This window comes from Silurus aristotelis (genome assembly GCF_946808225.1).
Source record: "Silurus aristotelis genome assembly, chromosome: 28".
Classification (NCBI taxonomy): domain Eukaryota; kingdom Metazoa; phylum Chordata; class Actinopteri; order Siluriformes; family Siluridae; genus Silurus; species Silurus aristotelis.
This window is the reverse complement of record NC_139601.1, coordinates 13,303,092-13,325,610: the sequence shown is the minus strand read 5'-3', so window position 1 is coordinate 13,325,610 and position 22,519 is coordinate 13,303,092. Positions and strand designations below refer to the sequence as shown.

Below are 22,519 nucleotides of genomic sequence, written 5' to 3'. Positions count from 1 at the left end.
GAGAATTTGGTTGACAGATTGGACGTTTTTCAACGATGCCGACCTTCAAGACCAGGATTTAAGATTTATCCCCATAAAACATACGTATTGCCAGTTTGGATACAGAATTATGGAACAGACAGGCAAATAACAACAGAAATTCAATACAAATAAAATAAAAACAATATAGAGTAAAAAAAAATTAAACATGTAATAACATCGATACATATAAGTACATATAAGTATTTAGTTGTAAAGTACTGTTTGTGTGTGTGTGTGTGTGTGTGTGTGTTGCATATACCAAATCACATGGTTACACACTGCCTCACACCTGGTGCCAGGTGTGTGTAGTGCAGGGATCATCAACGTGGTGCCCGTGGGCACAGGTAGCCCGCAAGGACCACATGAGTAGCCCGCGGGCCTTTTCTAAAAATAGCTGTTTCCTACTTTGTTAAATCATTGTTGATAATTATTATGAGAAATCATTAACATGATCAGTGTCTTCACATTGATGAATATCATAAATTATTAATAATAACATATAATAAAAGGTAAAATGAGCAAATTTGTTATTTTAGATCAAACTGAAAACTGTGTGTATTAAACTGGTAGCCCTTCACATTAATCAGTACCCAAGAAGTAGCTCTCAGTTTCAAAAAGGTTGGTGACCCCTGGTGTAGGTATCAAGAGTGTGACTCATTCTGTTCCGCCCCAGTAGGTGGCGCAGTTTGTATTATTTAGTGTACTGCCTTATTAGGTGGGGCAGTTTGTCGGGGGGCTTAAAGGGAGTTAAAGTTAGGGATGATTTGTTTCAACTAACTAACTAACATCATGACAATCACACTTGACATCTTTGTGGATCCCTGCTGAGAAAATATCATCTAACAATGTCAATATAAAATCTGTGTATGCAGCAAAATTATTAAGCTGTCATATAAAACCGGACGGCGTGACGCCAGGCAACTTGGATGTGTTTGAATTTAAATTAAAAATAATATAATGAATGGATTTGACATTATTTTAAAGCTGTGTTGTATAAAACAGGTTTGCCGCGACACCACTATAAGCAGTGCTTCTTCACCGTGTGTTTTCTGAAGAGGTCATACCTTGACGTACTGATCCCTTGTCGTTTGTCTTCACAAGATCCAAACTCGAAGGTCAGAGTTCACCTTATTTGAACGTTGGGGCGCAGAGACATGTGAAACTTCGTTGCACTGAGTTTTTCTTTCTGGTGTCCACTGTACACGTGAAAGATGTGGTGTGAATGTGTTCTTTTATACTATTATCATATATACATCTTATCATCCTATAACAGACTGCGTGATCATGTGTCCCATCCGTGCCAGAATATATAATTAAAATATTCAAAGTAAAGTAAAGAAAATTAAGATTATTTTTGTCCATTAGCATGTGTCATTTACACTTGGTCATAGTCACTACTAAATTTGTAACTTTGTTTTTTATGTAATTCTGTGCTGGAGTCTTTTATACCTTTTGGTCGCAGTGGTACTAAACAGGTGAATTAGTCAAGTCAAGAAGCTTTTATTGTCATTTCAACCATATATGGCTGATGCATTACACAGTGAAATGAAACAACGTTCCTCCAGAACCCGGGTGCCACATACAACAACATAAAGCTACATAACAGAAAACACAGGGCTGAGGACTAGTAAGTGTCCTCGCCACATGTTTATATGTTTTGGTTTAATATCTTAGCACATGAGTGAAAAATTATTTTAATTTGTGAACTGAAAAATGTAAAGCATGTGTTATGATGCTTCACAGCTGGGGGAGATTTATATATTTTAACAGTAAATGAAGTAAGTTGAAGGAAATATTTCACCATCTGGCTCCTGATATCTTTTTATACTTTCCCTGTTTTTTCTTGATTTCTATTTTTCCTTCCAAAAACTTGTTTTTATTGCAATTAATCAAGGCCTTAAATGGGATATAACTCCATTTGGCAACCCTTATACACGTGATAAGGATGAGGAAGTGTTCTGCTCCCTCTGTTCTGGTAGTTTAAAGAGGCATCCTCCAGGGGGAGACAGAGTACACTGAGAAAGACCACACCGTTTCTACCAGTGGAAGTATATAGAGTCGAATGTGAAAGTATAAACTGCTGAGTGAATCATCTCAATTTTGGATAAATATTTTTATTAACAGTAAAAGGTTCCAATATTAAGGGTCCAAATGGCAGGAGCTTCAGTTACAAGCCCTGATCAAGTGGCTCATTTTTCAATAGAAACAGAAACTAAACTGATTTCTGCATTTAGATTTATGGGAAAGACCTTGAAAAGGGTTTGGAAAATCATGTTCAAAGCATTAATTCGTTGATTTTCATGTCCAAGGATTTAGAATGTTATTTAAACCAGCAAAAATAAACAAAAAAGTAATTGAAAGTCAAAATCTAGCAGTCTAACAGGGCATACACTTATCAATAACATTGAAACCACCTGGATAATATTGCGTAGGTCCCCCATGTGCTGTCAATACAGCTCTGATCCATCAAGACCTGGATTCTCTTAATCTCTGGCACTGAAGAGCAGTCTTTTGGACTCAATTGGACTTGTTTGTCTGGCATGTCCCACTCATCCAGATTTGGAAAATCTGAAGACTGGAACTCTTTGTCATGTTCCTCTTGCCACTTCAGAACTTCTTCCCCTTGTTCCCAATTCCAGCTCATTAACTTCAAGAACTGATTGTTCACTTGCTTTCTAGTATGTCCCACCCCTGGATAGGTTCCACTGTACCGAGACAATCAGCGTTATTCATGTAACCAATCAGTGGTTGTGGCTCATTGGTGTAAATAATTTTGAGTTCCAACATACTACTGTTTTTATAACAGCTCATACACATAGACTTATAAGTCCTAAAAACAATCAGGAATGTGCTGTTATTTAACAGAAATTTAAGACTCATTCAAATAGCAAAGATGTTTGAAAAGATTTAACATTTATATAAATTCAGTCCTGTGTAGGTCAGTAAGTTTTCCGCCACAGCAAAGTCTTTATTTTTTTTAATAACATGCTAATGTTTATTTTTGTTTTGTTTTTGTTTGCTTTTTTTATCAAGATAATAATGATGATAAAGACTTTGATAAATGAAGATGATAAATAAATGATAGATAGATAGATAGATAGATAGATAGATAGATAGATAGATAGATAGATAGATAGATAGATAGATAGATAGATAGATAGATAGATAGATAGATAGATAGATAGATGAATTATTAAATAAACAAAGTTAGCCAAGTATTCAGGTACTGTATGTTGATGTCTACCTTGTGATAGAAGAGTATCTGTGAGAGTAAAACGGAAGGTTTATAGGACTGTGGTGAGACCGGAGATGTTGTATGGTTTAGTGGCATTGACTGAAAGACAGGAGGTGGAGCTGGAGGGAACAGAGCTGAAGATGTGGTTTTCATTGGTGTGGAAGATGTGGTTTCAATTGGGAGTGATGAGGATGGACATGATTAGAAACAAGATTATTAGAGGGACCGCTCATGTAGGACATTTTGTGGACAAGGTGAGGGAGACGTGATTGAGATGGTTTGGACATGTGCAGAGGAGGGACATTATATCGGTATATCGGTAGAAGAATGCTGAGGATGGAGTCACCAGGGAGGAGGAACAGGTGGAGGTTTATGGATGTGGTGAGGGAAGACATGCAGGTAGTTGGTTTGAAAGAGGCAGATGTAGAGGACAGGGGGTATGGAGACAGATGATTCGCTGTGGCGACCCCCTAATGGGAGCAGCCGAAAGAAGAAGAAGACTGTATGTTTCTACCTCTGTATCGTAGATCAACTTAACGTGCTTCAGGGAAAATATTACATTACTGATTATATTCAGTGAAAAAAAAAAAAACCTTCATGACTCAAGATCTTGGGAAATTTTTGCAGATCGATTAGAAGACAGCAGCATAGGGCACTACAATGTATCTGCTTGTTGGTACTGCCATCATGTGGAGATTTAAAAAACAGCAACTGAGTAATGTAGCAACAGGCCTTCTATTTTTGATTAACCATAAATCCCCTCTTTCTATCTAGTCTGAACTAGAGATAGAGACGTTTTCGGATTAAAATCCTTCTGAATCACTTAGTGAACAGATCCAAGTGGCACGAGTCAATTTAGTCAGTAGGGATTTTGCATTCTTTAGTGGAATTCCACTAGAGGGCACTTACCCAATCCTTAGAATTCACAGAATCCTTGAACGTGTGGTGTCACAATCTAATCAGCTCATTAAATCCAAACACCTGCAAAAGTTTCCTGAACGTTTAAATGGTGTCTCAGTCTGGTTTAGGCTACACAATCATGGGGAAAGACTGCTGACTTGACAGTTGTCTAAAAGTCGATCATTGACCCCCTGCACATGGAGGGTAAGACACAAAAGGTCACCGCTAAAGAAGCTGCTGTTCACGGAGCGCTGTATCCAAGTACATTAATGGAAAGTTGGATGGAAGGAAAAAATGTGTTAGAAAAAGGTGAAACGAAGCCCATTCAGGAATTGGGGAAATTCACAAGGAGTGGACTGCAGCTGGAGTCAGTGCTTCAAGAGCAACCACACACAGACGTATCCATGGACTACAACTGACACATTCCTTGTGTCTTACCTGGGCAAAGAACAAAAAGTACTGGACTGTTATTCAGTGGTCCAAAGTCGTCTTTTCAGATGAAAGAAAAGAAAATTTTGTATTTCATTTGGAAATCAAGGTCCCAAAGTCTGGAAGAAGACTGGAGAGGCACAGAATCCAAGTTGCTTGGGGTCCAGTGTAAAGTTTGCACAGTCAGTGGTGGTTTGGGGAGTCGTGTCATCTGCTGGTGTTGGTCCACAGTGTTTTATCAAGTCCAAGGTCAGCACAGTCATCGATGTGTGTGTGTGTGTGTGTGTGTGTGTGTGTGTGTGTGTGTGTGTGTGTGTGTGTGTGTGTGTGTGTGTGTTTACATTTAATATTTAATTTTCCAAAGATATGATCTACTTAACTGTTCTACTTTTTTCAGCATACTTTAACATCTGTTTTTATTACTTCCGTGCTTCATTTATTCATTCCCTCAATATGCAGAATTGTCAAGATTTTCTCTTTTTAAGGTGGAAGCTGGACATAAAATGCAGAAAAATCCACTTCCTGGTTAAAGGCTAACGCTAGCCCTATTTTTTTGCGTTTTAATGCATGCGCTAAACACGTCTTATTTCCGGTACTGAGTGAGTAGCCACAGTGACACTGCGCTAACTCTAGTTGCGCTCAAAGTGCAAGGCGGAGACTAAACAAACTTGCAGTCCGCCACTTAATACGTTCCTTAGAGAACTTAGATTTTAACTACGTTCCACAAGTTACAAAAATTTTAATTTGGTACACGTGTAAAAGCCCTGTACCGAAAAATGTATGTATGAACCAGCCTTCATGTTTTTAGATTGCTCACAAAAACTCCGATAAATTCTCTGCTGTATTACATGACTATGGTATAACAATTAATAATATATGTTGTAAATGAACGAATGAATGAATATGCACAACGCATGTGACTGGAAGAGAGTTTGGACAGATAGATGAGTCCAAATTTGACATTTCTGACTCTAACAGAAGAACTTATGTTAGACAGAATACAGAAGATTTTAGCAAACTGCCTGACATTCACAGTCAAACATGGAGGTGGTGACTTAATGGATTGGGGTTGTTTTAAAGACTTATTCTAGGTGAAAGGAAAAGCATTCCATACTTCAACACCATGCAATTTAATCTGGATGGTGGCTAATGAAAAGCAGCTTCACCATACAAGACAATGCAAAGTCACTGAACCTAAATCCTATTGAACTACACTGCATTGGGATGAACTGAATCTCAATATGAAAAAGATATCCAACATGAGAAGAACCCCTTTAGCAGGTTTTTTCATGAAGCATGGCAAAGTTTTTCAACTAAATGTTTGAAGAAACGTACTGTCCAGACGCCAAGAGTGTGTAAAGCTGTCCATCTTTCTTACGAAGGTTTTTTCAATGAAAAGAAAAGTTGAACATACATTTATATATTTGTTTGGTCAAAGTAAATCTTCCTACAATTAAATTACCTGGTATGGTATGATATATATATCCAGAATATTATAGAGCAAACATTCACTGGCAACAGTATGAACAAAACTTTGAGTAAAAATTATACAAAAATTATGAATAAAAATAACTAGAAATATAAACAAAGAACTTGAAACAAAAGCATAAGTATGAAACAACAAAAAGCGCTGAAAGACAAACGAAAGACCAAGAGTGCCGTAAAAGGTGGTTCTTATATACAATTGCTAATTACAGACAGTGTGAGTTATCTAGGTTTAGTGGCTGCTGGAAAATGTAGTTTCTGTCCATAATTTCTAATCCAGACATGTTGTTGTTCTAAAGAGCTCAATAAATTCAAGCAAAGTGCTTTGCTAGAAAGTCACCTTTGCAATAAGTGAGTTCTTAAAAGTGGAATATTTTAAAGTGAAAGCGTTTATCAGCAGCAACACAAAGCGGTAGACCATGTAAAGTTGCATAAAAGTCACCAATCCTCTACTGATTCCATAGATGACGAGTTCCAAACTTCCACGGGCATTATTATATCAACACATGAACTCAGTGAGAGGTTTATGGACTGAATTTCAATGGCTGAGCAGCTTCATTAAAATGCGAAGCGTCAGATGAAGTGGTACAAAGCATGCAACCATGGGACGCTGAAAACATGTTCTGTAAAGGGTTACGATGCTTGATTCTGGGTATGGTGGATGCCAGGAGGACATTACCTGCCTGACTGCATTGTGCCAACTGTAAACGTGGAGGAAAGACAATGGTATGGGACTGTTTGTCAGAGGGTTGGCCAAGGCTCCTTTCTTCCAGTGAAGGGAACTCTTATTGCTTCTGGAATGCTATGGATCCAAATTTGTGGGAACAGTTTGGAGAAGCCCTGTGCATCAATGTGCCTTGGCCGCTCATGACTCTGTCGCCGCTTCACCACTGTGTCTCCCAACCACTTTTGATAGATACTGACCACTGCAAACCAGGAACAGCCCACAAGAGCTGCAGTTTTGGAGATGCTCAGACCCAGTTGTCTAGCCACAACAATTTGACCCTTATCAAACTCGCTTAAATCCTTATGCCTGCCCATATCTCCTGTTTCTAACACATCAACTTTGAGGACAAAATGTTCACTTGCTGCCTAATATATATTCACCCACTAACAGGTGACATGATGAAGAGATAATCATTGTTATTCACTTCCCCGGTCATAATGTTATGCCTGGTTGGTGAATAACTGATGCCATATTAAACTGATATTTGAGATAAAGGCAGAATTAGAGTCTCATAGGTCATTCTCACTGTTCACTGGTCTTTCCACACTCCTCTAATTATAGCTAATAGAAAGCAATATTAATAGCAGTGTCAATGGAAAGGCAGCCCTTGAACTATTTACAGGATTACAGTCAGATGGCTTTGATAAACATTGTCGAGATCCATAAGGCTGAGGATTGTCTATGACGACTGAAATATTGAAAACCAGTCCATAAACGAGACCTCTGTTGCTCTAACTAGGCCAAAATATTAATCTGAAATAAAGAATAAAGAAGAATATACATTTTGAATCAATAAATGAATTGTATTTCCATTCAAAACTTTTTACAGGTATAATACCAGGTACAAATAACAAGCATCTTATTCAAAATGCTTAAGGACAAATTAGCTCAGAGTCAAATGTTCAAACTGAGACATTTAGCGGATAAAATTACATTTTTTAAAAACATCTAACACGCAAAATGTCTATTAGTAAAGAGTCATTAATGCTTAGGCCCCAGTCACCTACAATTCTTATCTTGTAATGTGGAAGTGTCAGTGATATGGTTTGCATGGACAGTGGATCTTCACACTTTCAGTCTGAAAACTGAACATCCACCTTTATGCTACATTATCATTTACATAGCTCTATTCGCATGACCTTCTGACATTGTATAATGAAATACTGATTACTATTAGTAAGTAATGTACATTGACTTGCATAAGAATCATATACCATTATTGTAGTTCAGTCATATTCTTTTTTTTTTTTTTTTTTTTTTTTTAATACAGCATTTAATGAAACTTTGTGGAATATTTTCCCAGAATACTTTTCCAAGAATTTTGTGCAGGACTTGTTTTGATAGCTCCTTGGCCCTCGTGAACGTCTCTGGGGTGTAATAAGATTGAGATCATGTGACACTTTTTTTGTACACAGTTTGAATCCACTAACTTTGTGACTGATGGCAGCTAGAAGTATAGCTGCCAATACAGTAAATTTATTATATAGATTCTAATGTTACAGGCAAATAAAAAAAAAATATATATAATAATAATAATAATAAATAATAATAATATAAATAAGAAATATAATATAATAATGAATACAATACAAAAATAATATATTTCAGAAGAAATGTATAACAAAAAACCCCAATAATAATCACTATTATTTTATTCATAAATAATAATATAATTATTTAAAAATAAAATAAGGATGTATAAGAAAAAGGATGTATATTATGCCAGCACAACACCTACATGTACAGTTCTTCAGTGCTTTTCTGAGCCTAATAAAGGTCAAAGCCTGAATCTCGGAGCTGCTAAAGGTGAAGAGTTTAGTATGACACCCGAGGGCATGTGGAGCAAGAATCATATGTCATGCTTGGAGTGTATGTGTGTCTGAAAAAAGCTGCATGAAGCTGAAGAGCTACGGATTCATATAGAAGTTAATACTGTTCAATTGTTAGCCATCAACCCGCATGCATCCTACTATAAAGCCTAAATAAATACCGCATACATTATTCAGTTTCAATTATTTATTTCAAAGTTTGGAGTCACACAGATTGTCAGTGTGTACAATTATTTGGGAGTTTTCTATTGAAAAGAAAACAGAACATCTGGACAGGGTGATTATTCAGAGAAAAACCAGTTAAGGCACTTTTAATCTGCATTTCTTTTGGATTTTCCTAGCACACAGACCAGTGCTACAGGTCAGCCTATTCACTCAAGCAGCAACATGGACACATTTACAAAAAAAACATTCATTCTTAGGTTAAGTTAAAATATGGCGTCTTTACCATCAGGGATAACGTTATCACAGACGTGGTAGAATGTTGATGGAAGGCTTTTTAAAGGTGTGGCTTTTTGAAATGAAGCATGGCAAGAACATCCCAGCCCTAGTTCAGATTCTTCTTCTCTTAATACGAAATATAGGCACAGTGAAATAAGCCCTATTTCCTTGACTGGATTAGTAGTAGCTTTTTAGCCAGAATAACCCTATTGTGCTACAGATTGGTCAATAAGTTACATATGTTCTGGGTGATTCTGCAAGCAGTTGATGAACTCCTTTACTGGATGCCCCTGGAAGCAGATCTGATACACTGCGTTGAACAGAGGAAATCTGGAAGAAAAATAAATACACAGTTAACGTTAGACACCAGGATAAATCAATAATCACAAAAATATAGTAACTATATAATGACGAAAAGAGATACACAGTGATTTATGTCATATGCATAACTGAAAACAACAGTTATTACCATATTGCACGCTGCGGATATTTGATATAAATCTTTAAATCCAGTTTTTCCTTCTTCCAGACATTTTTCCCTAACTTCATTTACCTGAACCAAACACTGGTCGTCTATTAAAGACTGTAGTTTTTCTTTTTATGTAGTCCAATTTTTGAGTCAGAATTTCCTCTCATTTTATATTTGCCTTGATGTGGTTTTGGTCTCACATTGAATTACTTACAGGTGCATCTCATATTTAGCATATTTATTTTAGTAATTCAATACAAAACGTGAAACTCGTACATTATATAGGTCTATATAGATTCTATATAGATTCATTTAACAAAGTCCCACCAATTAAAAAAAATGTAATACTTTATAAGACCAAAAAAATATATATTTTTAGTGAATTGTTGGTCTTCTGTATATGTACTCAATACTTGGTAGAGGCTCCTTTTGCTTCAATTACTGCTTTAATTCAGCATGGCATGGAGGTGATCAGTCTGTGGCACTGCTGAGGTGGAAGCCAAGGTTTCGTTGACAGTAGCCTTGGCATTTGGCAGTGTGGGCAGGTGCCAAATCCTGCTAAAAAAAAAATTAAATCAGCATCTCCATAAAGCTGGTCAGCAGAGGAAAGCATGACGTTCTCTAAAACTTCCTGGTAGACGAATGTGCTGAACTTGGACTTGATAAAACACAGTGGACCAACACCAGCAGATGACATGACTCCCCAAACCACCACTGACTGTGCAAACTTTACACTGGACCTCAAGCAACTTGGATTCGGTGCCTCTCCAGTCTTCTTCCAGACTCTGAGACCTTGATTTCCAATTTAAATGCTAAATTTTCCTTCCTTTCATCTGAAAAGACGACTTTGGACCACTGAGCAACAGTCCTTTTGTCCTTCGCTGAGGTAAGACACCTCTGACGTTGTCTCTGGTTCAGGAGTGGCTTGACACAAGGCAAAATATTCTGATTTTGTAAGACACTGAATTGTGGGTTACAAAGAAAAGGGGGGCAAGACCAAGTCAAGATCAAATCCTAATGAAAGTAATACATATCAAGACCAAAAAAACCAAACAAAAAACATTAAATATTTGTCAAAGCTTTGCCAACTAGTTGGATTCATTTTTGCATTTGGGGCAGTATTTTGTCATATCTAGTGAGACTAATTCCTAAGACTGTGCAAAGTGAGGAATAAATTAATGGGTTCATTGCAAAGCACTATGCAGGTATTTACTTACTCATTCACAACTAGGAGTAATTAAGGAATGAATTTATTTATTAGTTGGATCCGGATTCACATCTCTAAAATAAATGCTGCAGTGTAAGAGCACCATTAGCCATGGTTTTTTAATTGTTTATCATTTTTAGAACATAGTCTGACACTGATTGCGCTATAAATGTCATTGCCTATGGACCAGTTACACGAGCACTTACTTGTCCACCATGTTTTTTAGCTGGAGAATGTGGTTAACTTCGGCTGCAGTGGCTGGACCCTGAAGCTTCTGCCCATTTAGCATCTCCTTCTCCAGCTCTTCAATTGACTAAACATGGCAGGAACGCATCATTTCTCATCAGACAATACCTGACTAAGGTAACTAATAATCAGAAGCTACGTTCTAAACGATGAGAAGACTGACCTTGCCGGTTTTGGCAAAAGCCTCACCAATTTTACGGTTGCGTCCTCCATAGCAGGTGGTGATGAGGTCAGCAACACCGCAACTCTCCAGGAAGGTGGCAGGGGAGACAGTACTGGCTGTGCAGAAGATCCGGGCGAATGCAATCATCTCCATCAGACCCAGCCGGATTACTGCCGCCTTGGTGTTATCGCCGAAACCAAGGCCGTCGCAGAAACCTGCACCAACGGCCACAATATTCTGGATGGAAATTACATATCCATCACTTGCTTTTTCTTTTGCCTCATGGCTGCGTCACATCTGACTAGATAGTTTTGCTAACGGCCCCGTTTAAATAAATCAATAAAATGTACCTTTAATGCGCCACAAATCTCAACAACATCCGCCTCTTCCACAACAGTAACGCGGAAGTTCGTTGTCTGCATGAGTTCTTTCAGCAATGACCCGTGTTCTTTGCTTTTGCAGCCTGAATAGTTTGACACAGATAATGAGAAATACACTTTATTGCAAGAGCTAGATTTTATGTCATATTTCTATTAAGAACACTTGAGGATTTGCTGTGATAAGAAAATAATCTATTCTGGGGTGGTCTGAAAATAGCCGTTACAACTATTAAGTGTAGTTTTCCATACCAGCACATTTCTTGTTTTGTTACACATCATACCGCTGTGATTTTGTCAATATTTCAAGCATTTATTGATGTTTCTATTTCTCGCTTACCGATTGTAGTCTCGCAGAATTTGCCCTCAGCCACCTCATTGGCCAGATTGGCTCCCATTAACACAGACATAGTGATACCCAGCTTCTCGCTGATTACGTCAGAAATTAGCTTCAGCCCATCAGGACCCTCATCAACACCCTGGGACATGTAACAGAACCGACATAAAAAAAAAACTTGTAAATGTAACTGAATGCTGTAAGATCCTGGACATCTTCAACCTGACATGTTTTTCCTAATCAAGCCCACTTCCAAAATTTTTCAGAACTCGTGGCCTTCCATTGCTGTGATTTTACTGCCCCCAAACAGTCATCTGAAAGTGTACAAATGTTCATCCTTGGTTAAGAAAAAGCCACCATTTTCAATAAACTCAAAACATGAGCATCAGCACATCTCTCAAGCACATGACAGAAACATAACTGGTGTCAAATAGAGGAAAGAGGGTGAAGCTTCCACAGAGTGTTCGTTAATATGGAGGGATGTCGTGCAAATGTCGAGGGTCTCATCTGCCATTTGATAATTATACTATAGAAAAACAAGCACAGCTCATTTGGTGTATTATGGAGTATATTCCACTGTACTCTGATGATAAAAGGCGGAGCTTCAACACAATATGCTCATTCCTCACCTACATCCTGTCCTGGGACATGAGCCCCACAGTTTGAACACCTAGTTTTGAGAAAGTAGGCCACGCCTTCTTTAATCTAATTATATTACGTATTTGGTTCCTCTTTGAACTTAAATATATTTAACTACAGAACTGTGAAGTAAGAACACTAAAAAAAATAGTGTTAAAACGTGTAAATTTTATTTATTTATTTTTTTTTTTTTTTTTTATCAATTAAAAAAATGAAAAGTAAATGAACAGAGGAGAAATCCAAATCGAATTAATATTTGGTGTGACTATCCTTTTCATGCAAACCAGTGTCAATTCTACTAGGTACACCAGCACACAGTTTTTAAAGAAACCCAGCAGGTAGGTTGCTCCGAACAATCAAACAAAAATCTAGAACATCTAGTAAAGAACAATCCACAGATCTTCTGTGGATGTAGGCTTCCTCAAATATTTGTATGTAATCCCAGGCTCAAAGATGTTGAGATCAGGACTCTGTGGAAGCCAAAACCATCAGTTCCAGGACTCCTTGTTCTCTGTCCTGAAGATTGTTCTTAATAGCATTGGCTGTAAGTTTGAGATCATTGTCCTGCTGCAGAATACATTTATGGCTAATGAGATCCTCCCTGATGGTATTGCATGATGAATTTATTTTTTAGCATTGAGAACAGCATTCATTCTGGACCAAATCTCCAACTCCAAATTTGCAAGGAACCATGCTTCACTGTTGCCTTCAGACACTCATTATTGTACCTCCTGCTACAGCCATTATTGTACCTCCTGCTACAGCCATTGTATTTTTGACTCATCAGACCAGAGCACCTGCTGCCATTTTTCACATTTTTTGTGCATAGTTGAGTCGCTTTGCCTTGTTTCCATGTTAGAGGTCTGGCTTTCTGGCCACAATTCTTCCAAGAAGACCACTTCTAGTCGGACTTCTCTGAGTGTACCTAGGTCCCACTGGTTTTTACAAGTTCTTTGCTGATTGCAAAGAAACTGATGAAGGGAAGTAAGCATGATGTACCTGTCATCTGCTGAATAAATTTTCCTGGCTGACCACTGCATCTACGATCCTGAACATTGCCTGGTTCTTTGTGCTTCTTCAAATGAGCTTGAACAGAACATCTTAAACACCAGTCTGCTCTGAAATATTTGTCTGGAAGAGACCTTGCTGATGCAGTAGAACTACCTTGTGTCTTGTTGCTGTGATCAGGCTTGAAAAGTCTTTCACAACCTCACCTTAGTAGCAGAGTTTTAAGCCTCTAACATAGCTGTTAGCTACATAGCTTTCAGTTAATGACTGTCTTTCAACTTATATATGAAATTGATGATCACTAGCACCTACTTGGTATAATTGGTTGAAAATCAATAACATGTTGCATAGTCATGACTGGTAAAGGAAGTACATGAATGTTTGTGCATGTATTAATGAACAAACAAACAACGTATAACTGCTGTAAAATAAAATTCGAACATTAAGCCGAATCTATCGAAATGATACAACACAATAAGCAGATAACATGGCAGTCTGAGAGCTTGCCTTGATCAGAGACATCCCCACTGCATCTGGCTTGATGTGACCTTTGATTGTTTCGCAAGTTCTCTTTATAAACTGGTGTGGGATTACAAAGATAAGAATGTCCGCCCCTTTTACGGCTTCTAACAGATCTGGAACGGCCACCTGAAAAAGAGAACAGAACTTTACAACTAAAGAAATTTTGTTGATCCCAATGAGCCGTAGTTCAAAGGTTTCAGCTCTTGTATAAGATACAGACATACCAATGAGGAGTTATGTAGATAAAGGAGACATTATACTACTGTAATAATACAGTAATTTACATTAGACCCTTGGGCAACTCACTCATTGATGGCTGTAATGGAAATGTTCTGTTGAAAATAATTTTAGCCCAGGGCAATTTTTTTTTAGACCTACAATGTATTCAGTATTTTTTTTTACAGTTTAATACGGGTGGCATGTACCTACCCACTAGCTAATTATCTTATCTGGGAGGGGAAAGACTTATTCTTCCCTCCCACATGTATAAAGCCAAATTAGTCTCTTTTGACCTACAGCTCATGCGACATTTGAGAAGACAGAGAAGACTTATGTGCTTAGAGGACAATACTAGCTGTCATATCTGAATACATAAATTACAGTAAATAATGTTTAAAAACATTGTTTTCCAGGACAACATTTTTCCTCCAATGTCTCCAATGGTTCTCTGTCTCACGACTGGTTCTCTGACTCAAAATTTGTTCTGAATACTAGTACTGAATACTGAATATTGTTATCCTTTATTCAGTTTATACTTATTTTCATTTCTTCATTATAGACCTACTGATTAAGTGTGTTATGTGATAGTGGCCAAAGAAAAGTCTGACCCACCAAGAAAAATCCATGCTTGACTTTGAATTTACTCTGTATTGTCTAAAACGAATTTTAAAGAAGCATAAGGCAAATATATCATACCACATTAGGAGGCAGCTTGTGTCCTGGTAGGTATTTGACATTCTCGTGCTCAGTATTGATAATTTCCGTGAGTTTGCGTCCATTCACCATTTCTTCGAACACCCACATGTTCACAGTGTCTTCAAATGTTGCATACTTGGCAGTGTTGCTGCCCACGATCTTGGCGATGGCAGAACCCCTGTGCGAGGACAAAATCATAGACCTACATGATTACTGAGAAACTTTTAACCTTTAAGTTAGGCCCCACCATTGATGTTAGTCTGGTCCAAAGCACCACCTTCTGATCAGATTTAGTGCATTGACCAGGGGTTTTAGGTCTGTAGGAGCTCATAGAAATTAGGTAGGGAGAAGCTATGTATTATGGTAGTTATGATTACGTAAAAAATGTAACCAGTGTCTCTGTTTGGATAATGAGGAGTAACTTTATTTGGTAAAAAAAGTTTGTGACCCCCATATGTCAGCCTTCCCCAGAATTTTGCCATTGTATTGGAGGCCCATGACTTTCTATAATGTCTTTGTATGTGATTTCATTAAACTTCCTTCACTGGAACTAAGTGGTCCAAACCTGTTCCAGCATTGCAGTGCATCTGCAGTGCAAAGCGAGCACAATCAAGGCATGGGTTGCCAAGTCCGAAGTGACTTGTACAGAGCCCTGACCTTAACCCCACTGAAAACCTTTGGAATATTCTGAAATGCCATCTGTACACTAGGCCAGCGGTCCCCAACATTTTTTGCACCACGGCCCGGATAAATGTCAGACAATATTTTCACTGATCGGCCTTTAAGTTGTGGCGGATAACTACAACAAAATAAAATGACATGACGGGCATAAAAACTGGTATTTTCTAAATATAATAATAAACGTGAATCCACTGTGTTGTTTTTTGTTCATTTTGCTTGCTTGGGGGTTTCAATTTAGCGGTAATGTATTATGTGTTAGCGGCCTGAGCAGCCCCTTTAAGAAGGTAGTGGATGGAGGTAAGACATGTGACCGAGGCATCATGACATGCATCAAAAGTGAGTCATAGACAGATGTGGAGGGGAGAATCCGGTCATTTTCAAAATACAACATTGTTCAGAATCATATAATAAATAAAACGGAAATAATGTAAGGTATGTATTCTTTCTGTGCGACCCGGGGGCTGGGGACCACTGTACTAGGCCTACTCATTCTTCTTCTTTCAGCTTCTCCCATTAGGGGTCACCACAGCGGATCATTCGTCTCCATACCCCCCTGTCTGCTACATCTGCCTCTTTCAAACCAACTACTACTTTCCACTGTTGATCCCAGCTCCCTAAAGTCATCCACCTTCACCACCTCTTCACCCTGCAACCACACCACTCCACTGCCCTCCCTCTCATTCACACACATGTACTCTGTCTTACTCCTACTGACTTTCATTCCCCTTCTCTCCACCTCTTCAGGCTCTTCTCAACCTGCTCCCTACTCTCACCACAAATAACAACATTATCCGCAAACATCATAGTCCACGGAGACTTTTGTCTGACCTCGTCTGTCAACCTGTCCATAATCACTGCAAACAGGAAAGGGCTCAGAGCCGATCCTTGATGCAAACCAACCTCCACCTTGAACCAGTCTGTCGTTCCAACTGCAACTAGGCCTACTCATGCAATACTAGAAATTCTTCCCAGAAGATTTGGGGATTTTATAACAGCATGGAGGGGACAAACACCATATAATGCCATCTTGTTGAGACATGACGTTCAACAAGTACATCTGGGTATGGACAGAACTTGTGGGCATCATCATCATACATTTGGGCATAGGGTGTACAATATATCATTGCCTCTACCACTGTATTGTGTGGATTAATTTGTTTTTATTATAGAATCAGTTTTGGGTACTAAAGTACCATTGATAAAATGTATAAATTACAACATTGACAGGACTGTGTCTATGCTACAGTCCTTGGTGGTCTAGTAACTAGAGATCCCACACTCTTGCTGCAGTGGATTGCATTTAACTGTGGCCAGGGAGCCAACTGAGGCACTGGGTAATGTAACTATTCTGTTTGATCTGAACAGCCTATTATCTGCAGTTTTACCTGTTATGTCCCCTCATGTCTCCTCTACAAAATATTAAAGTTATATATATATATATACAGTGGGTACGGAAAGTATTCAGACCCCCTTAAATTTTTCACTCTTTTTATTTTGCAGCCATTTGCTAAAATCATTTAAGTTCATTTCTTTTCCTCATGAATGTACACACAGCTCCCCATACTGACAGAAAAACACAGAATTGTTGACACTGTTGCAGATTTATTAAAAAAGAAAAACTGAAATATCACATGGTCCTAAGTATTCAGACCCTTTGCTCAGTATTTAGTAGAAGCCCCCTTTTGATCTAATACAGCCAGGAGTCTTTTTGGGAAAGATGCAACAAGTCTTTCACACCTGGATTTGGGGATCCTCTGCCATTCCTCCTTGCAGATCCTCTCCAGTTCTGTCAGGTTGGACGGTAAACGTTGGTGGACAGCTATTTTTAGGTCTCTCCAGAGATGCTCAATTGGGTTTAAGTCAGGGCTCTGGCTGGGCCATTTAAGAACAGTCACGGAGTTGTTGTGAAGCCACTCCTTCGTTATTTTAGCTGTGTGCTTAGGGTCATTGTCTTGTTGGAAGGTAAACCTTCAGCCCAGTCTGAGGTCCAAAGCACTCTGGAGAAGGTTTTCGTCCAGGATATCCCTGTCCTTGGCCGCATTCATCTTTCCCTTGATTGCAACCAGTCGTCCTGTCCCTGAAGCTGAAAAACACCCACACAGCATGATGCTGCCACCACCATGCTTCACTGTTGAGACTGTATTGGACAAGGGATGAGCAGTGCCTGGTTTTCTCCACACATACCGCTTAGAATTAAGGCCAAAAAGTTCTATCTTGGTCTCATCAGACCAGAGAATCTTATTTCTCACCATCTTGGAGAACTCCATGCGGGTTTTCATGTGTCCTGCACTGAGGAGAGGCTTCCGTCGGGCCACTCTGCTATAAAGCCCCACTGGTGAAGGGCTGCAGTGATGGTTGACTTTCTAAAACTTTCTCCCATCTCCCGACTGCATCTCTGGAGCTCAGCCACAGTGATCTTTGGGTTCTTCTTTACCTCTCTCACCAAGGCTCTTCTCCCCCGATAGCTCAGTTTGGCCGGACGGCCAGCTCTAGGAAGGGTTCTGGTCGTCCCAAACGTCTTCCATTTAAGGATTACGGAGGCCACTGTGCTCTTAGGAACCTTAAGTGCAGCAGAAATTTTTTTGGAAGCTTGGCCAGATCTGTGCCTTGCCACAATTCTGTCTCTGAGCTCTTCAGGCAGTTCCTTTGACCTTAATGATTCTCATTTGCTCTGACATGCATTGTGATCTGTAAGGTCTTATATAAACAGGTGTGTGGCTTTCCTAATCAAGTCCAATCAGTATAATCAAAAATTTCTGGACTCAAATGAAGGTGTAGAACCATCTTAAGGATGATTAGAAGAAATGGAGAGCACCTGAGTTAAATATATGAGTGTCACAGCAAAGGGTCTGAATACTTAGGACCATGTGATATTTCAGTTTTTCTTTTTTCATAAATCTGCAAAAAGGTCAACAATTCTGTGTTTTTCTGTCAGTATGGGGAGCTGTGTGTACATTCATGAGGAAAAGAAATTAACTTAAATGATTTTAGCAAATGGCTGCAATATAACAAAAAGTGAAAAATTTAAGGGGGTCTGAATACTTTCCGTACCCACTGTATATATGTTCCTCAAGGGGTCTTTGTTTTTCTCACAGAGTATGCAATGCTCGAGCTGCATTAAGAACAAACATGGCATCAGTAGCCATTGTTTTGCAGATCATGTATCAATCAGTATCTGTGGGCTGTAAAAAACTTTATGATCAATAATTTCCTTTTATTATCCTTAATCACTGATTAATTATATTTGGGAATAAGAATGGTAAAAAAACATATTGCTACCTCAGCAACTTTTTTAGGGATTACTAAGAATAGTGCAAATACTGCCAGTAAATAAAACAACCAGTGTATCAGAATTGTTAAAAGAAAATGGAAAAAAGGTCTGATTTCTTTCGTGTCACAATAACGGAAGATTAAGGAATTGGTATAAATCACCATATCTTGATTTTACATTATAGCATTACCAGTAATGAGTACTGATTTTCTTAAAATGTCCTTTCAACACTGTCCTTAAGAGTAATGACAAACTTTTGTAAGTAATAAATATAAATCAACTTACTTGGTTTTGCTTACTTGTCTTTATATTTGAGGAATGTCAACCATTTTAACACCATTGTCATGGATCCTGGGAGATTTTAGTCCAGCATGCTGAAATTTATTTTAGGAATTAGAGGACCCTGTTAAAATGAAATATGTCCTCGAAATATCAGGTAAATTGCCACCCTTTCCTTAGGCATGAATGCAATGTTACAAAAAGCGCAGCCAAAAATCTTTATTTCAGCAGAGATATTTTTGTGAACAAATATTGTGCACACTATTGAAAAGTTTTTATTAATATATTGGACATTTCCTGGAGCCAATTGATTTTTCTTCTGAACTTTTCACGAGAAGAGAGAACACATTAGCTTTCACATAACATTGAAGTTTGAATTAATAAATGTGATAGCTCTGATAATGCTGGGATGTTTATTATAATTACTATAATTAACAAAAAAAAAAAAAAAAAAAAAAAAAGTTTAATACAAAAAAAAAAAAAGAAAAAAAAAAAGAAGCAAACCCTGCTGTTCTAAAATACTGCACAAATGTACTCGTCGATTTCTTTGCATTGGGAAATATTTTTAATAAAGAAAGGAGAACATAAACCCAATGCTGCTGATTTGTGACTGATATTTGCATATCCTATCTGGTCAGTTACAAACTAGTGTGACAAGTGATTATTCTGGAAAACGTAAAAAATGATAAGCTAATGAAATAAACTTGAATATTTAAATATAACAATATTTGCATTTAATAAAGTTTTAAGAGCACTCACTGCATTTAGGCCATGTGCATTATTACTTTATTTTATCCAGGTCAGGGTTGTGGTGGATCCAAAGCTACAAATCCACCTCTGTAATAGTTTTTTGAGGTTGAATAAAACCAGGGGGAATCCTTAAAAAAACAAAATGTATAGAAAAACAATCTAGAAAACTCCACCAAGTTGAGAATTAAACCCCAGGAGCTGTAATACAACAATGCAACCTAATTAAGCCATTCCAAACATAATTCTTCTTTAATTTACTGTGCTTTTTTCTAAATTTAGCTTTTATTTTTAATTTCCTTTTCACTTTAGTGCAAACACACTCGGTAATAAAGTTCTTTCTGATTCTGTACACTCAATTCTATTCCTTTTTATTTGCTGTAGACACACGAATGTCACTAACATGAGAAATTGAACCAGGCTAATTTAGCAAATGCAGAATGTGTAATCAAGTGAAATTAGTGTCAGACAGTGCTACGTCACACGCAGTGTCTGTTCTTTGTACATAGCAACAGACTTTGACATCCTACTTCATTGATTTGCAGAAAGCACTCTACAATTTGAAACAGCAAACACAAGTAGCATGACATTTTGTGAAAGTAGGAACTCTCTCTCTCTCTCTCTCTCTCTCTCTCTCTCTCTCTCTCTCTCTCTCTCTCTCTCTCTCTCTCTATATATATATATATATATATATATATATATATATATATATATATATATATATATAAAGGTTTGCAGTTATGCCTTCTGTCTCTGAGCATTACTCAGCAACTGTATCTCAAGGGTAATGCTAAGACTCAGTTTACTGAATCGATTCCTCAGAACAAACAGTTAAAGTGAATTGTGAGCTTAGATTTTATTATTATTCTTTTTTTAGGTTTTCTTCAAGACTCCTTGCATCCACAGTAACCATAGCTGAGATATACTGAATTTTCAACTACTACTACTACTACTAATAATAATAATACCATTTGTATAATGTGAGAATACTACTTACTAATACTATTTAAGCACAAAAAAAAAAATCGGAGGATGTATTAGTGCCATTTATTAATGTGTTAGAAAGCATCAGGTAGTCATGATATAAGAGCTCGGGCAAATACTTCAATACTGAATTTGAATATTGAATACTTTAATATGTGCTCAATATTTTACAATAAACTTAACTAGACAAAATGTTTTTTTTTTTGTATAAACAGGTTTCAACAGGAATAAACGTTTGTGGACACCTGAACGTAAGATTCGTGTGTGTTTTTAGAACATCCAATTTTTTGGATCATAATGATTTCCACTCTTCTGGGAAGATGTTCCACTGGATTTTGGAGCGCACTTGCGGGGATTTGTGCTCATTCAGTTAAAAGGGTGTTTGTAAATGCAGGTACTGATGAAGGTGAGGTGAGGAAGCCTGGGGTGCAGCATTCAAATTTGTTCAGTAGGGTTAAGTCTAGAGTTCTATTGCAGGAGATCTTTTAGATCTTCTGCCCGGGTGGAGCAGGTTTAGGTCTCTTAATTCAAGTGAAAGGAAAAATTTCATTCTTCAGCATCCAAAGACAAACTATACAAGTGTGTGTCTCCAACCATGTGGCAAAAGTTTGAGGATGAAATGTCAGGTGTCTTAATACATTTGTTCATAATGTGTAATGTAAAACTTTTCAAAAAAACCTTTTAATTAACCAAAATCTCCAAAGTCTATACTTTGTCATTTTTTTTTTACTTATTGGGCAGTTGTTAGTTTGGGTTAGAAAATGGGGCGAAATGAAAAAAGCCTGAAGCTAGATTAGTTAGTTGAAGAATGATCGAATCACTTGAGTAGTTCAAAGCGGTCATTCCAAAAAGAACCGATTCTTCGACTCGTCTATCAATCCTTATTTATAGGCAGGTTCCTGGTTGTGGTAAAGCATTTCTAATGGACCATGCAGAGCTCGTTTTTGATATACCATGTAGATATTTTTGGTCGACTATAACCATGCTTATCTTGCTGTGCCATGTAGAAGCGTGATGCACCATGTCAAACGGCGACATTATTATGAGAAACATAATGGTGCAGATTTGACGCACACAATTCGCCCCCCAGTACTCACCAGTTGCCAGAACCGATCAGACAGACTTTTGTAGGTGCCATGGTGTAGTATTAGAGTTCCCTGGCTGCTTGGAGGAGCTGCTGTGTTTAACGCGACCCACTCATGGAGCGCCACTGCAGAGCGTATTTATAGTCAACGCGCGGGTTGCCAGATTGACTGAAAACAACCCAGTTAGACTTGGTAGGGGGAGGACCCACCAAACCATAACCAATAATAGATCGAAGTTGCCAGATCAAAAAATTTACTCCTAACTATTTAAGGTTTAAAATAAAAAGTGCTAAAAAAACCCCATAGTAAGTAAATATTTTGTTTTTCTCAACCTGGCAACTCCAACTATCTTAAAAGGTATGCATTTCCAGACAAATGAATCCATGCAACATTCGCAATGTTATAAACCTAACCTTTTGCACACCAGCTAATAAAAGCTCAATATTTAAAACTACATACACGCCATGCACTTCTTATAACCACCTCAAAGTTGAGTATTTTTCTATAACAGCATGCCCTGAA

At 37.9% G+C, this 22,519-nt stretch overlaps 1 protein-coding gene across 2 annotated transcripts; it reads right to left on the bottom strand.

Annotated features, from left to right (window-relative positions):
* Positions 1–8,798: 8,798 nt before the first annotated feature.
* Positions 8,799–22,168, bottom strand: gpd1b (glycerol-3-phosphate dehydrogenase 1b). Of its 2 annotated transcripts, none has more exons than XM_083534541.1 (8): positions 22,010–22,168; positions 14,951–15,128; positions 14,021–14,161; positions 11,870–12,008; positions 11,503–11,615; positions 11,153–11,389; positions 10,950–11,056; positions 8,799–9,397 (listed from the first exon to the last, which is right to left on the bottom strand). In XM_083534541.1, exons 1-8 carry the CDS (start codon positions 22,048–22,050, stop codon positions 9,301–9,303), a joined length of 1,053 nt encoding a protein of 350 aa, XP_083390667.1. In that variant the 5' UTR covers positions 22,051–22,168; the 3' UTR covers positions 8,799–9,300. The 2 variants fall into 2 exon arrangements, with proteins under 2 accessions (XP_083390667.1, XP_083390666.1); XM_083534540.1 differs by lacking the exon at positions 22,010–22,168 and adding an exon at positions 15,328–16,100 and having other exon boundaries at positions 14,951–15,152.
* Between the last annotated feature and the right edge of the window lie 351 nt (positions 22,169–22,519).

What these genes read in the sequence shown, in the direction of transcription:
- gpd1b (XM_083534540.1), bottom strand. Translation starts at nt 15,404, where the DNA reads ATGGGGGTCACAAACTTTTTTTACCAAATAAAGTTACTCCTCATTATC. An exon ending in ACACTGGTTACATTTTTTAC is followed by an intron (nt 15,153 to 15,327) that starts GTAATCATAACT and finishes GTAATCATGTAG; the next exon opens with GTCTATGATTTTGTCCTCGC. An exon ending in ACAAGCTGCCTCCTAATGTG is followed by an intron (nt 14,162 to 14,950) that starts GTATGATATATT and finishes TCTCTTTTTCAG; the next exon opens with GTGGCCGTTCCAGATCTGTT.